Raw genomic sequence first — 14725 nt, 5'->3', positions numbered from 1 at the left:
CTTTAAAGCTGACAGTAATTAGGATCTCTGTGAGTTATCAGGGTTTACTCACTGCCCTTTGTCTCTGTACCTGAGCGTCTGAAGGCTGTGATCCTATTCTTTATGTTCCTGCCATAATCTCGTGATGGCTTGAGTCTCTGTTTCAGGTTGGGCACAGCCTGCCATTTATTTTCCCTGATATGGCTGTCCTGAGTGTGTAAATATGCTTGAGTCTTTATGACCTAGCTGTCATCAACAAATGCGAGCCCTTTCTTGCCTTTTTCTTTTTCCCTCTTCTAGAGCTTCCCTATCCATACATTCCCATTCATCCTCCAGTCATACCAATTTTAACAGATTTATAACAGTTCTCTACATTTGCATTGGAAGAAAAAGGAAGAAGGGTATTTGAAAATCCGACACTGTTAACTTTTAGCATTCAATACCAGTATTCCTCATGTTGGCAAATGTATCATGCTGGCAAACTGAAATTAAGTCCTGACATACAACAGAGGAAGTAAGCTTACTTACCAGAACCTGGTAATCCTAAAGATATGAAGCTCATACATACATTTTTACTATGAATACACTTGTGCCTCATTTAAGATTAGAAAGCTTTCTTCTACAGTATTTTAGACTGCTTACTCTCTTTTCTTCCTTCTTCTTAATTCACAAGTGGCACATGATGGATGAGCATGCCTACCATGATTTCAATTAGTTCTCAACTATAGAAACAATTATCCAAAATACAGTAACACTGGTTAATAACCTTCCTTTCTTTAAGGTAAATCCACATAAAGCTTTCAATTATTGACAACTTCATTTGGTGCAGTTCCTGTGCATCAACTATCCATGTGGGGAAGAGTCTAACGCGCTGCAGAATGACTGATGACCCCCTCTATTAACCACTATGTTAACTTCCTGAGCTCCAGTGAGCATAACGTATGACAAAGTTATGACAACCTGCTCTACCCTTAAGATTTGGAATCAAGATACTTTTTTAGCATTGCCACCGAAGTAACTTGTGTTCAGATATAACGCACATTGACCAGTGTAAGGTTGGTCCATCCAATAGAATGTCTTTTAGCAAGTCTTAAAATAGCCCACTGTTTATTTCAGAAGTCATTGCATGGGAAGAGTTAAGCCACTGAACCTGCCATAAATTGACAAGCTGAGAAATTTCCAGCAAAAATTGGCTGTTAGAAGATATCAAGAATGAGCATTGACATTAAGTATGTGAAATACAGATTAGCCTTTAAAATACGAGGCTAGACAGGAAAAAAAATCCATAAAATTCCTAGTGAAAGTGGTATCTTGATACTGTTTGGGGAATAAAACTAGGTTGGCTTGATGGTCCATGATGATGATCCATAAAGGATGAATTGTAACAGAGATTTGGTCTTCTACAACATCGGATGAAAATTCAAACCTAATAGCCACTTGTTTGTCTATATAACACGTTGTGATTGAACTTAGCATCATTATTTGCAAATGCAACTCGTGAAGATGCCACTGAAATGTTTGGCACACATTCCAGAAAGCTCAAAAATCCAACATACTGATGTCAAGAATCTCTTTCTCCAGAGACCAAAAGCTTTGAGCAATGAGACAATCTGGTCAAATAGCCCTGTAAATGTTAAAGTGGTACAACGACTAAAGCAAAGTCCTTCACAGACCCAGAAGAGTGAAAACTGAAGATGCTTGAGTCTATGTTCCCTGTTGAGAAGAATACTTAAGGATCCTTCTGGTCTCTAGTACACTACTTGCAAGGATTTCTGATCATCACACTAAGTCAGCTCTGCATCGTTGCTGCAATAGTAAAAAGATAAAATAATTCTTCTCTTGAGGGATCTCTGGGACTGAGAAATTCACCTGGATGTGAATAACACCAGGCTTGTATCTGACAATGAAAAAAGAAAAGACAGTAGACAAGCTCCAGCTTGCATGCCACATCACAAGCAACAGGAGAGGCGAAGCAAGAGCCCTCTGTGGAAATTTCAAAGGAAAAATTTTCAGGCTCAAGTGACAGTACATCTGTAGTTTGAATACACGGATTCCCACAAAGAGAAATATCTTCCTATTTATAAACACAGTTGTCTGTATTAAGCACAAGGAATAGGAAGGTGGATTCTGCCAGCCACCTTGAATTTTGTGAGGAAGAGTCATCAGTATCCTTCTAACCAACTTGCAAGCCTTCCATTGTTTGGTATTAACACATTTTATTAACAGTACAGACCCCATCCCTTGCACTCCAACATTAAGCCTGAGAGAGAGGAATAGGAAAAAGACAGCCAATAACAGATGGACATATGCTGCTGCAGAAGATCAGGGATCAACTTCATGAAAAGTTCCAGAAAATGTCCTTGAGTCATTCTGAATATCTGCTGCTACTTCTGCTCATACCAGGTCTGCAGCAAAATCCTCTATCATTAACTATCACTTCTCTCAAGATAAAACTAGCAGTGCACAACAAAAGGTGTTCCATGAAAAATCCCTACTGAAGCAATTATCCAACTTTGTTCTCATTTTCTTCTTCAGCCTCCTCTACATTGTTAGTAAAGCTACAGGTAGGGATCCTCCAGCTGCCAAACTGCAAGCAAAACCACTCAGTGATGTGCTGAATTATACAACTGCATCTATCTATTAAATATAGCTGTAAAAGCTGCTGCCTATTTATGACTGCCTCAGCAGAGGATAATGTTCTATATGCAACTATCAGTTAAAAGCTTCAAAATGATGCCAGCTATCAAAGAGATAAATTATAAGCCAGACCAGAGGAATCACAGTCTTTCTAGGTGTGACATCTAAAGGAGTATCACAGTGACTAAAAGCTGGCTATACATACCACTGTGCATCTTGAAAATATTTCCACAGAACATACAGCCTCATCATAGCCACTACAAGAACATGAGATAATGGTCTACAATGCTGAGTACCACTTCAGACAACCTCCATATTTGTAAGCAACAATTCAACAACTTCAATGACTTAAAAAGACAGCTTTTCATTTGGATAGTCATTGCACATCAGATAGTCTGAAATTGAAATGAAATCTCTCATATCTTTTCCTAAAGTCTTGTTTCATCTGGTACAGTAGGAACATGCAACGAAACAAAAAATTATGCAATAGCATAGACCACAGTAGCCCATTCTTGAATACTCTGTACAGTTTTGATATTCTCATCTCAAAGAAGTTACAAAAACTAAGAAAGTTCAGAGAAGGACCATAAAAACAATGAAAGGATATTTAGAACAGCTAAAGAATAATTACGTACGCCAGTGTGTGTGTGTGTGTGTGTGTGTGTGTGTAACCTATATAAAGAAATGACTGCAGAAGAATATGCAGTCATTATAATATATATATAAATATATATAATATATATAAATATATAATATATATAAATATAAATATATAATAAATATAATAAATATAAATATAAATATATAATAAATATATAAATATATAGTAAATATAAATATATAGTATATAAAAATATTATTTTTATACTATAAAATAATGATTGACATTGAGAGCATGAGAGAGACCATTTAGTCTCTTTTCCAATTACAAGAACTATAAAGGCAGTAAATGAAACCATTAAAAGTCTGGCTCAGAACAAACAAAGGAATTAGTTCTTTATACAACACTCAGACTGTCAAAATCCTTGGCAAAGGATACTGAGGATGCTAAAACTTTACATAAATTCCAGAGCAAATCAGAAAAGTTCCTGGACAACAGATCCATTGAGAGTTACTAAATATTTAGAAATCACATCTAGATCTGGAATTCTTTGATCTCCAAATGCCCAAAGATTCGGAAAATACTCAGGCAAAGTACCTACTTCCCCTGTTCTTACACTCTTACCTAGGCACCTCCTTTTGGCCTTTGTTGCAGAGTGACTCACTTACATGGACCATTAGCCTAATCCAATCTGGTTGCTCTTAGGATCTATAGCACACTCTCCTGAAGGACTGGAGCAGCTATGTCTCCTAGATATTCCAACAAAAACAATAGTGATACTAAAATTTTAAAGGAAACTCAAAATTTAAAACCCTGGAGGGAAAAAAAAGGTATTTCAAGGAAAGATTTAAAATATTCATAGTGAGATTCATCTCAGTAACTTCGTATCTTGGTTGAATACGCTTATTTTCTTTTGTAAGGTGTGGAAATAAACAGGCAAATCATTTTCTCTTAAAATAGGCGTCTAAGACTGACTGGATTCTTCTTCAGAAGTGCCTATTTCTCTGCTAAGATGACCAGTTCAAAACCAGATGACTAATTTTTAGAAATTCAAAACCTGGTGAGGCTCATCATGCTTTGATCTTTAAGTATTATACACCAATAAAGCAAACTTAATTCAAAGAATTAAAATCACAAACACTGTCAAACTATATTATACCAATTGCCTTCATACTTCCAGAATACTTTGTTTAGAATGCAACTTCACATGGTCATCCAGTGGGAATATTTGAGAACATTCTTTCATTTCTTACATGTTTTCAGTTCATTCTCCATACTCTCAGTATAATATTCCTTGCAACCTATTTGCTCAAGAATACTGAATACCCCAGCAAGCTTAATACAAGTAGCTCGATCAGTGTGCTTGTCAGAATGTCTTCTCTGGACAAATGCAACTTCATTCATATATTCTTTGCCTAGTGGAACAGATGAAGGAGGAAAAGTAAAGCAACTTTCATTCAAGGCTGTAGCCCTAAATGCCTTGTTTTGTAAAAAAAAAAAAATTCCTTACCGAAGTGGTACATTATGATGAGAGAATAATTCTGCCAGTTTCATATAATCATTTGCATCTTCTTGGATGGGATCAATAAAGAGTACCTAACAAGAGAAAAAGTATTATACAGCCAATATTTATTCCTGATGCCTGTTTCTACTTTTTTTCAGACAAAATCTAAGATAAGAGAAATTTCCAAAGGAGCTGTGCATCCCAACCATTTTCAATTTCTTAGAACATTCATCATAGAAAAATATTACAAGTGTAAATTAAAACAACTTCAGAATTCATGAATTTGGGCCAAAGGCTAAACAACAGGATTTAACAGCTCAAAAATTTTTAAATCAACAGTGGTAACACTTTTTCTTAGGGAGATCTTATCAATGTGCTCTGAAGGGAGGGTGTCAAGAGGATGGAGCCAGACTCTTTTCAGTGGTGCCCAATGAAAGGACAAGAAGCAATGGGCACAAACTGAAACACAGGAAGTTCTGCCTGAATACAAGGAAAAATGTCTTTACTATGAGAGCGACAGAGCACAAAAACATAAACACAACTGAATATATTAATGACTTAAAATTTTAATAAGAACAGAGTATTGGGAAAGAATTCTTTCTTCTTGATATTTTCGTAATCATTGCTTTTAATTCTTGTAGCCTGAAATGTAAAATCAGATCTTTCAGATATGCACAGAATCTAAAACTGGGAGGAGTTAGCAAGGCTAGATTATATTTAGGCAGATCTAATTATGACATTGGTACCTTATTTATTATCTTCGTACTGCAAGTCCATTTAGAATTTACCATGACTTTGGTGCAGCAGTTGAAATGTAGCAGAGAACTTAAAAAATTTGGACCCCTCTAATAACGGATAAATGCTTTTGTTGTAGGTTTTTATACTACAGTTATTTGATACATCAATAAGAATATTTAACTGTAAATACAAATAAACACACCCCATACTACACATAGCCTTCGTTAGCGTTTCATTATAAACGCATGTATTTTAATTATATATTGTTTGAACATTTGTTATCTTTTTGTATCAATAAATTTTTGTAATGAATTTTGTATGCTTACTTTTTGTAATTACATTTTCAAATTAAATAAGTACCAGCTGTTTCCTTAGCTTATTAGGTTAAAAAAGATGCTATGTATAGAGGAAAAAATAGGCTACAAAACACTCATAATCAGTATGAGCTTTCAGCTTTATCTCTTTGTACCACAGTTCACCAACTTTAAAATAAGGATGGTTATGATTACCTACTACCTCAGTAGCATTCTAAGTACAACTCATTGCTATTGGTGTGCTATATGTAGCATGGAAAGGAACAGAAAAGCTCCTGACAAAACAAGTAATTCTAAACTGAGCCTAAGGTAGATATCATACAGTATATAAGGCAGAAAGCCATGAAGTAAATGAGGAGAAAATGAAACACTTAGTATTTTTCCAATCAGCGAGTATACACTATTCGCTGCAGTAAATGCAGAAAATGTCTCTGGAAAAGAAGTTTGTGTTGTCATACAGGTCAAAGTATTACTATAATGCACAAAGAAGTGGACACTAAAGTTGCACAAGCAGAACTTCCTCTCATTCCCCAGAATAATATTCTTGCTGCATTGTTTTTTATACAAATTGTATTCTACATTTTTCTGAGATAAACACTGGATGCTAGCATTCATCAAAAATTGCAAATAAGTTCAGGGGTGCTTTACTCATCATGTAGAACTAGCTCATGATTCATTTTCCCCTTTACTCAAAGAGATACAGGAGTTCACATTCCTCTGTCAAACTGTAACAATACTATATTTTGAACCTTATTTCCACCATTTCCGTGGCAGAAAGATTAAGGAATGTGAGAATGTTACCCCATAAATCGGAAGAATTTCACAAGATTTTTTTCTCTACAGGCTAGAATAACTGACCTTCCTATACACTCTTCAGTGCTAAACCTATGCATTGTTTGCATCTCCCAAGCTGTATGTCAGGGCAGCAAAAGCAGACCTTTCATTATTTTACATCTCCAGTAAAATCTGGCGGTCTTCAATGATACATAAATGCAATCTAGTTCCTTGAAAAGGAAACCCAAGCCAGTGGTGAATCTTCCATAAAACCGGCAGCGTGTTCTTAAAATGGGCTACACAATCTTGCTTTCCTCTACAAGTTGGTGGCCTGCTGGTACAAAACTTTCATCCTCCTGTTACTCACAGCATTACTTCATACATTATGATGGTAACTCTATCAAGAATTTCAATAAACCAAGAGGCTAATTGATAGTATAAACACAAATACACACACTAGGAAATACCTACAAATATATATAAATACATATATATGTAGCTATATAGATATATAGATAACACAGAGAGAGTAATTGTGTATGTTGCCTAATATAAATACAAAGATTAACAGCTTGCTTTCAGATTTTTAAAATCAAGAAAGAAATAAGGAATTAAAATAGCCCTTATTATGGCAGTACCCAACATAAAGAATTTGTCAAATAATAAATCTGAGTTTGATGTTCATGAGTTAGCTGTCCTGAGAAATCAAGCACCTGTAAAAAATAGTATCTTATTGTTATGAAGAACATTCAGCTGTTATGAGCAAAGGTCCATGAACTCCAATCTCAGGGTCTCCAAGTCAGCTTCACTTTTGCCCTCCGACTCTTACATATTTTGAAGTATTTAAATTGATTATGTAGTACTGGATGCTTCCATTGTCTTTGTCGATTATTATCCTTCTGCTACATGGCCAGTTATACTGGAAATATGATATATTAATGAAGCATATGTATATTCATCCTAATTAGAAAAAAAAGTACCAAGAAGCCCTTCCTATAGAATGTAAAATTTAACACTAATACTAGGAACATTTTAAAGAAATAAAACACTTTGCCAAATATAAGTCTGGTACAGTTTATAGCTAAAAGATGGAAACACACTTCAGGAAATCAGACTAATAATTAGATATGACTTACTCAGCAAAAAAAAAATTCACTATTATTAGCAGACCCAAATATAAAGCATGAAATTCTAGCCTATCTATGAGTGAATAGAGCATTTTTCAATAAACTGTTTGTTCAACATTAATACATGCTATGCAAATAATTAAGTTCTCCAAACTTACCAAATTATACAAATTGCGCCTAATCTGTTGTATAACTCCAGGAAATGCTGGCTTAAGCAGCTCCTGATAGCTTGCAGACCATGTGCTATAGCTGTGATCTTTTTCTATATTATTGACCCACTAAAACAGAAAGGCCAGTCATTTCAAGAACACATAACATTAATCAATGAGTAAAATACATATGTATAAATAAAGTTACTTTAAAGCACACAGAAAGCCACAAAAGAGTAAAACAACCTATCTTCCTTCTGAATGCCTAACAAAAAATAGCCTCTAAAATGAGTACTTTTTTTCTTTTCAATCAAACTTACTTTCTTTTTTATTTACAGTATATAATGAAACTTAAGATGGAAAAGGAAATGCAAATAAAAGCATTTTCCAAGTGTGGAAACTAATTTTACAGTACAAAAGCTGTAACAATGTTCACACATATACCTAAGTAATTAGTATATGGCCAATTACTACCAATTTGTATATGACTCTCATATACTCTCACAAAATACAGTATTATCAGTATATCTTTTTCATTTTCTTTCACATTATCATTATTACTGTGAACTGTTCTTATATCTTTTTCTGTGCAAGCATGTCTATAGTTATTAAACAAGAGGGTGACACATGGTTCTGTCAGGTGAAAAATAATTTATATTTTATGTGTTTTCATTTATATATAACATCTGTAATGGAAACCGTATAAAATTTGAAAGATGAGGCAAAGAAGCAGTACAAACATATGGGCTTCATTCCCAAGTAGGTCAAATCACTGGACAATTACAGAGAAGATATTTAAGTTACAATTAATCATCTCCCTTATAAACTTCATTTAGCAGTCCTGCATAATATTGTGTGCAGCTAAATTAATTGCTAAAAAGTCAAATTCTTAGATAGTTCTGCAACTGTGCAACTACTCTTAAAAACAAATACATTCCTTTTTTCTTTTAAACATCCTCCATCTCATAGAGATACCATCTTCTGAAGTATTTTACCCTGCTTACTGATATCTTAGGCTTTTATGTCTATTATTGCAATTGAAAATCCTGCAAAACATAAAACACTCTACCAAAAAAGACAGACTGTCTTGTACATAGCAAATCATATACGTAACATTCAAAACTAATCGCTTAATGACTCACTAATATCGAAGAGTGACGAATATCTAGTGCATAACTGTCATCTGTAGGATGTATATGCAATCTCATAAATTTATTCAGGATCTCCTCTTTGATTCCAAGTTCATGAAGACCATGCATCACTTTTCCTTCCAGTTTAAGAGTCTCTAAGATACTTTTTTAGGGATACAAAATGCATAACATCTACATATAAATGTCAACATGACATAAGAAATATTTCAGAAGACTTAATGTGACGATTATTTCTAGTGTTACAAATAATTCTAATATTCTCCTGCAATCCAATGTTTAAAACAAAATTAATGAATAGCCCAATACCTATATAGCTTTAACTTATTTCAAAATATCCCTATAAGGGATTATTCAACACTTTGTTTATTCACATTTCTTGTATATAAAGAAACATCATCCATCTTTAATAAGATGTGGCTGGACATCAGAGTGGAAGGATGCCTGTTTGCATTGTCCTGGCTGAGGCAGAACCCCAGAAGAGGGGGAAGCTGCTCTTTCCCTAAGAGGCAGCTTCTCAAGTGGGCAGAAGGGCAGGCAGCAAGTGAGGGAGACAGACAAGGAACATGTCTGCATCATGGCAGTGACTGTGAGAACTCTGAAAAGAGCAGGGAGGAAACACAGAGCTAAACCTCTAAGGTGACATAAAGAAAACTGCTTCCCAGCAACCCCAACTGCACTCTGTAACATTTTCTGCACTCTGAAAATTCAACATGAGAATGGAAAAGAAACCAAAGGAAAGGAGTCACATGCTAGGACACAGTCTTCTATTCAAATCAAACCTAGCATTAGCATTAAAAATCCTTTTTAATATTTGGGGTGCTCATTATAAAGAAAAGATGTAAGCTGCTCCGTCTCAAACCGCCAGCTGATCTGTGCTGCAGCAGAAATCTGAAGGAGATTCTTTTAGCAATAGTTAAGTTACTGCGAGAATTTTGGCAACGTAAGAAATGCAAGTATCCAGATTAGAGCTAAAAATGTACTTGTTGCAAATACTTTTCTTTTTTATGTTATAGATACACATCAAGGCTTCAATTCATCTCACTTAAAACTTGGCCACCTGCAACTAAAATTAGAAACACAATCCTTCAAGGTTTAATTAAAACCTGTAGTCAATATAACTGGGGTCATATTTTAAATAGCTTGAATGTATCTCTCAAGGTGCCTGCCCTCTGTCCACTATCTATAGAGGGGGCCATGACTCTCTAGGCAATTCAGAAAAATACGTATAGTCATGTGTTTGAAGTCAGACCTAAAACCTGTAAGCTACCCTAAACAGCTCACGTTTCTAAATATTATGCAATGTCTATTTTGAGAAAAACACTACAGATTCACTTATATGATTTACATCTTACACAAAGATTCGTGGACACAGACACACACAGACACACACACACACACCCTGAAGAAAAATCAGGCCCGAACTATGATTTTAAGCCAGCAAGGAAAGCATTGTGTATATTCAAGATAATAAGAAATATTTAAGTAAAATATGTAACTATACATGCCCAAAGCAAGAAAGATTCAGAATCTCCATAACAGACAAGTGAAGAAGTTTTGGATTTTTTTTTTAAGAAAAAGATCTGTAGAATCTTTGGCAAATTATAGAAACATGAAAAAACCTGCAGTCTTAGCACTGGTAGATTTACTGAGAGACTGCAGATCACCAAAGATGAGTCTGAAGTAGTCATATTGGTCCTGCTGTCGAAAACATACAGAAGAATACAAGGTCAAATGTCTACAAATTACAGAGCACTTGCATAAAACAGGCACTTGTTCCCATAAATAATAAATGGAAAGTACCTGAGGCAAAACTGATTTATTTCAATGTACTTAAAGAAAAAAAATGTGATCATCTTTTTGTGGCACTACTGATTTAAAAGAAAATTATTCCAATAGAGGGCCATTTTGAATCATTTCTCTAGAAAATAGTCCTTTAAAAATGTGCTTATGAACTCAAAGATGAAAACTTGGATTCTTCATGTAAAAGAGACTGTACACTATAATTGTATAAACCACAAAATGATTTCTTACAATAAAAAAGCGTATGAGATCTTAACAAAAGGACTCCCTTTAAAAAGCAGGTAGACATAGACTCACAAGTAAGCCAAAATAATCCAGAATGTCTTGTTTAAATGTGGCACCTAAATTTTTTTTTGCAATTTTTAAGAAGCAAAGATGTGCAGGCACTTTATTTTTTTGAAGTGCTTTTTCCATCTTCAACATATACATGCTGGATTCTTTCCATTTGCAAATTAATTTTACATAGTAAGTTTAAAATAGTAAATCAAATATAAAATAGACATTCCAAGAGAAAATATTATATTACTTATATAATGTTCATATTCAAAGTAAAACCACTGTAAACCAACATTCCCTATATTGGAGTACTTCCTGGCTGGAAAAATGCAACAGATAATCTTATCTATTACCATGAGCACAACTCTTTCTGTGTTATTAGTAATTTTGTAATTTTCAAACAAAAAGTATCCTTACCTAAATGGATCGTGAAAATCCATGTCAATTTGAAGGCCATTTAGAAATAAGCGTGCTTCCCCAGGTTGAATTCCAAGTATTTCATAAAAATGCTGAAAAAGAAAAAGTATTGCTAGCTTATTTAGATACATGTCAACATTAACATAAATATCTCTATATATAGAACTTTAAGTAATTCTTCTACAAAATAGACACATGAATTATGTTCAATATAATATTTTCTTTATGCTGAATATTATTGGTAAAATATTGAAAACGTACTTTTATAAATGCTATTTTACAGACTTTGAAGGCTTAATACAAATGAAAAAAGTTGAAAAATAGCCTACAGTGTCTCTACCCGCATAATGTATAGACCATGACACATTTTCAGTGTCTCCAAAGAGAAAATACACACAAATATAGAAATTAACTCTTAAGTTTTTGAAAAATCACCCCTAGAATATTCCTCTTACAAATTCATTCACTTCCAAATGAGGGACAAAGGAGACTCCATATGTGTCAGTGACTCCTTCATATGAAGCCAGCTTTCCTAACACCTTAAAATCTTTCACTGATCAAAAGATATACAGTAACAATTGTTGATGGGAGGGAAGAAAACCAGACTAGAAGCACACGATCTCATCTACAAAAGGAACCTTGGAAAAAAGCCAGGTCGGAAGGGCATAGAATATCCTTGCTTGACAAAGAAGAAAAAAGAAATTCACAATAAAATAAACAAACATAAGAGGAAGAAAGTACTTTGGGAGTGAGGTGCTTCTTTCTGAGAACAGCAGGGGTCATCCAACCTTTGGATGGGTATTACTGGGAGAAATAAAAGAATGCCTCATCACTTTTTTCAGGAATCAGTGAAGCACTACACTGTTCAAACTGTCTACGGTGGGTGTAGATAGGGCTAAGATAAGCAACAGGAGCAACTGCAGTACTCGCTTCCCGCTCACACCATAAGAAGTGGCCAGGTTTCCAGGATCTGACATAAATTCCCAACGGGGGTGGGAAAGCATCAAAACAATGAAGGGGGGAGAAAAAAAAAAAACGCTGAGAAAGATTTGTTTTTCCAGTTTGTTCCTACTTATTGCCTATAAACAAAAGCATCCTTAAGGAAAGCAACTGGCAACTCAGGCTGTATATACTACTGCACTTATGAGACTGTCACTGAACAAAAAGAGAGAAAAGTCAGGAGAACACTGAAAGTGATACTATTCCTTTAAAGTAAAGTGGTTATTCATACAGTTAAATATAAGTGAGTATCACGTCAGTAAACTCAGTTTGTGGCATTAAACTGTAACTCTGCATAAATGAGACAACAGTTCACTTCAAGCTCCTTGAAATCTGAGTGCATATTACCAACCATTCATCGAAAAGTACTGTATTCTTTAGTCTATTTAAATATTTTCACAAAACAGTGTAAAACAGAAATATGTAATGGCACCTAATATCAGCATATAAAAGAAAAGGCTGTCTATGAAGGAAAAATGCAGCTGGGATAAGCCTGAACCTAACACAAAAGGAACGTCTATGAGTCCAAAACCTGTCCTGTTATTTGAAAAATAACTTTAGAAATTGCTACAATGCATACAAGTCTACCTACTGAGAACTCTTTTTTTCCTGCCTTTATCATTTTAATCGTGCAATCCCAACTTTGTAGAGCTTTCACGACTTTTCTTTGTAGATTTACAAAAGACTAATAATTATTTGTGTTTGTTTTAACAGTATCTAAATATGCTAACATTTACAAATCCTGAAAATGAAAGGAAGATGGAGGACTTCCACCCTTATAACTGCTGCTGGGATTACTCCAGCCTAAGTACACTGACCTTTGTTAAACTTTATGTAACCATGAAAACAAAAACTAGAATAAGTAGCTGGTGTTTTACACTTACATTTTTCCTACCACACTTTCACACAGAATTTACTCAAGGTATCACCATGAGGATATGTATAGTCAGGGCCTATGCTACAGAACTTAAGAAAGGAAAGGTGAGAAACTCTCACTAACCACATGAAAAAAATCACACAGTCTACTCATGAGACTGGATAGACTCTTATTTCAATAAAGCCTTTTCTCAGAGACTGACTTTTCTTCAAGACTGACTTGCATACAACTTTAAAACTAACAGATGAAAAGGATAAAAGGTTGAAAACACTGTCCCACAGTTACTCCCCAGAAAGCCGGAAAAAAAAGAGGAAAGTCTTGTTTCCCAGTAAACTGCAAAATATTTGTATCACAAAAAGAGATCTGCCTTTAAGAATAAATGAAGGCTTGAGTATGAAAAGGCTTATGGAGATAATCAGGATTCCTCCACTTCTGGGCATCATATCTTAGAACATTCACTTCTTAGTTGATCAGAGTAAGAGTACAACCAAAAAAAAAGGCCAGATACCAGGGTATAAAAAAATAAAAAAATCAATGTAGAACATACTGTGTCTAGCCACATATTAGCTGACAAATCTTCATTATGACTTGCGGCACTCCTGGGATGTCATTCTACGTCTCTTACAAGCTGTCAAAATTTGGTGCAACTTCAGGCTGCCTAAAAATGCCAAGTGCCTTTGCAGCAGCTGGAATGCTTGGTCATGTTGCCTACATAATGTTTTATTTGAGAACACAAGTAAAAAGGATAGAAAGGACAAAAGAAAACAGCTAATCTTAAGACACAGTGGTGAGACATCTGCACTGTGCAGAGAAGCACCCCATGTTTAAGATATAAATGAAACTCTCATTTAGTTAGCAAATACAACTCCAACCAGTTTCAACACTGCAATTGCGCCATAAAGGGCTGTGAACACAAAAAAAATCCCCCTTGATGGCACAGGACTCATGGACCGAACAACAATTATAAAGAAGATTCTAGTCTGAAGGGCTGGAACACATTAGGGCTTGTGTGGAAGGCCAAGGGGCTAGAACAGGCCATCTCCTTGAAGCACTAAAATCAGCACTTATGTTAATAGTTCTTGTACTGTTACTGAAAGCTTAGTGTTCATTCCTGCAAGCCTGAATGCTCAGATAAACAGAACTACTGCAAAAGACTGCAGTTGGCTGATTTTGGTCATACAAAAAACTAACACTGCCTAAACTAAATGCAGAAACAAACAAAAAAGTTTTAGCCACTGGTTGAATCAGAGCTGAGACTCATATAATTTTGATACTAGGTTTTTGGTTGTTCAGAAGAGCATTCATTTGCCCTAACTGCTTTGATGGAAGTAATATTTAAGCATCCAAGACTAGAATTTGATGTCGATAATACGTAGTATTTT

General features: G+C 34.8%; 1 protein-coding gene across 1 annotated transcript in view; it reads right to left on the bottom strand.

Moving 5' to 3' along the window:
• UGGT2 (UDP-glucose glycoprotein glucosyltransferase 2) overlaps window positions 1-14725 on the bottom strand; it is a 98516-nt gene that overhangs the window by 52523 nt on the left and 31268 nt on the right. Inside the window, exons 11-14 of the mRNA XM_062575806.1 lie at window positions 11468-11559; window positions 8966-9116; window positions 7833-7952; window positions 4728-4813 (exon numbers count right to left, since the gene is read on the bottom strand). Coding sequence (XP_062431790.1) covers window positions 4728-4813; window positions 7833-7952; window positions 8966-9116; window positions 11468-11559 — 449 coding nt within the window. The remainder of the gene's footprint in view (window positions 1-4727; window positions 4814-7832; window positions 7953-8965; window positions 9117-11467; window positions 11560-14725) is intronic.

Source organism: Rhea pennata, chromosome 1 (genome assembly GCF_028389875.1).
Source record: "Rhea pennata isolate bPtePen1 chromosome 1, bPtePen1.pri, whole genome shotgun sequence".
In the NCBI taxonomy this organism is placed as follows: domain Eukaryota; kingdom Metazoa; phylum Chordata; class Aves; order Rheiformes; family Rheidae; genus Rhea; species Rhea pennata.
The sequence above is the reverse complement of the archived record's forward strand: the minus strand, read 5'-3'. Positions and strand labels throughout refer to the sequence as shown.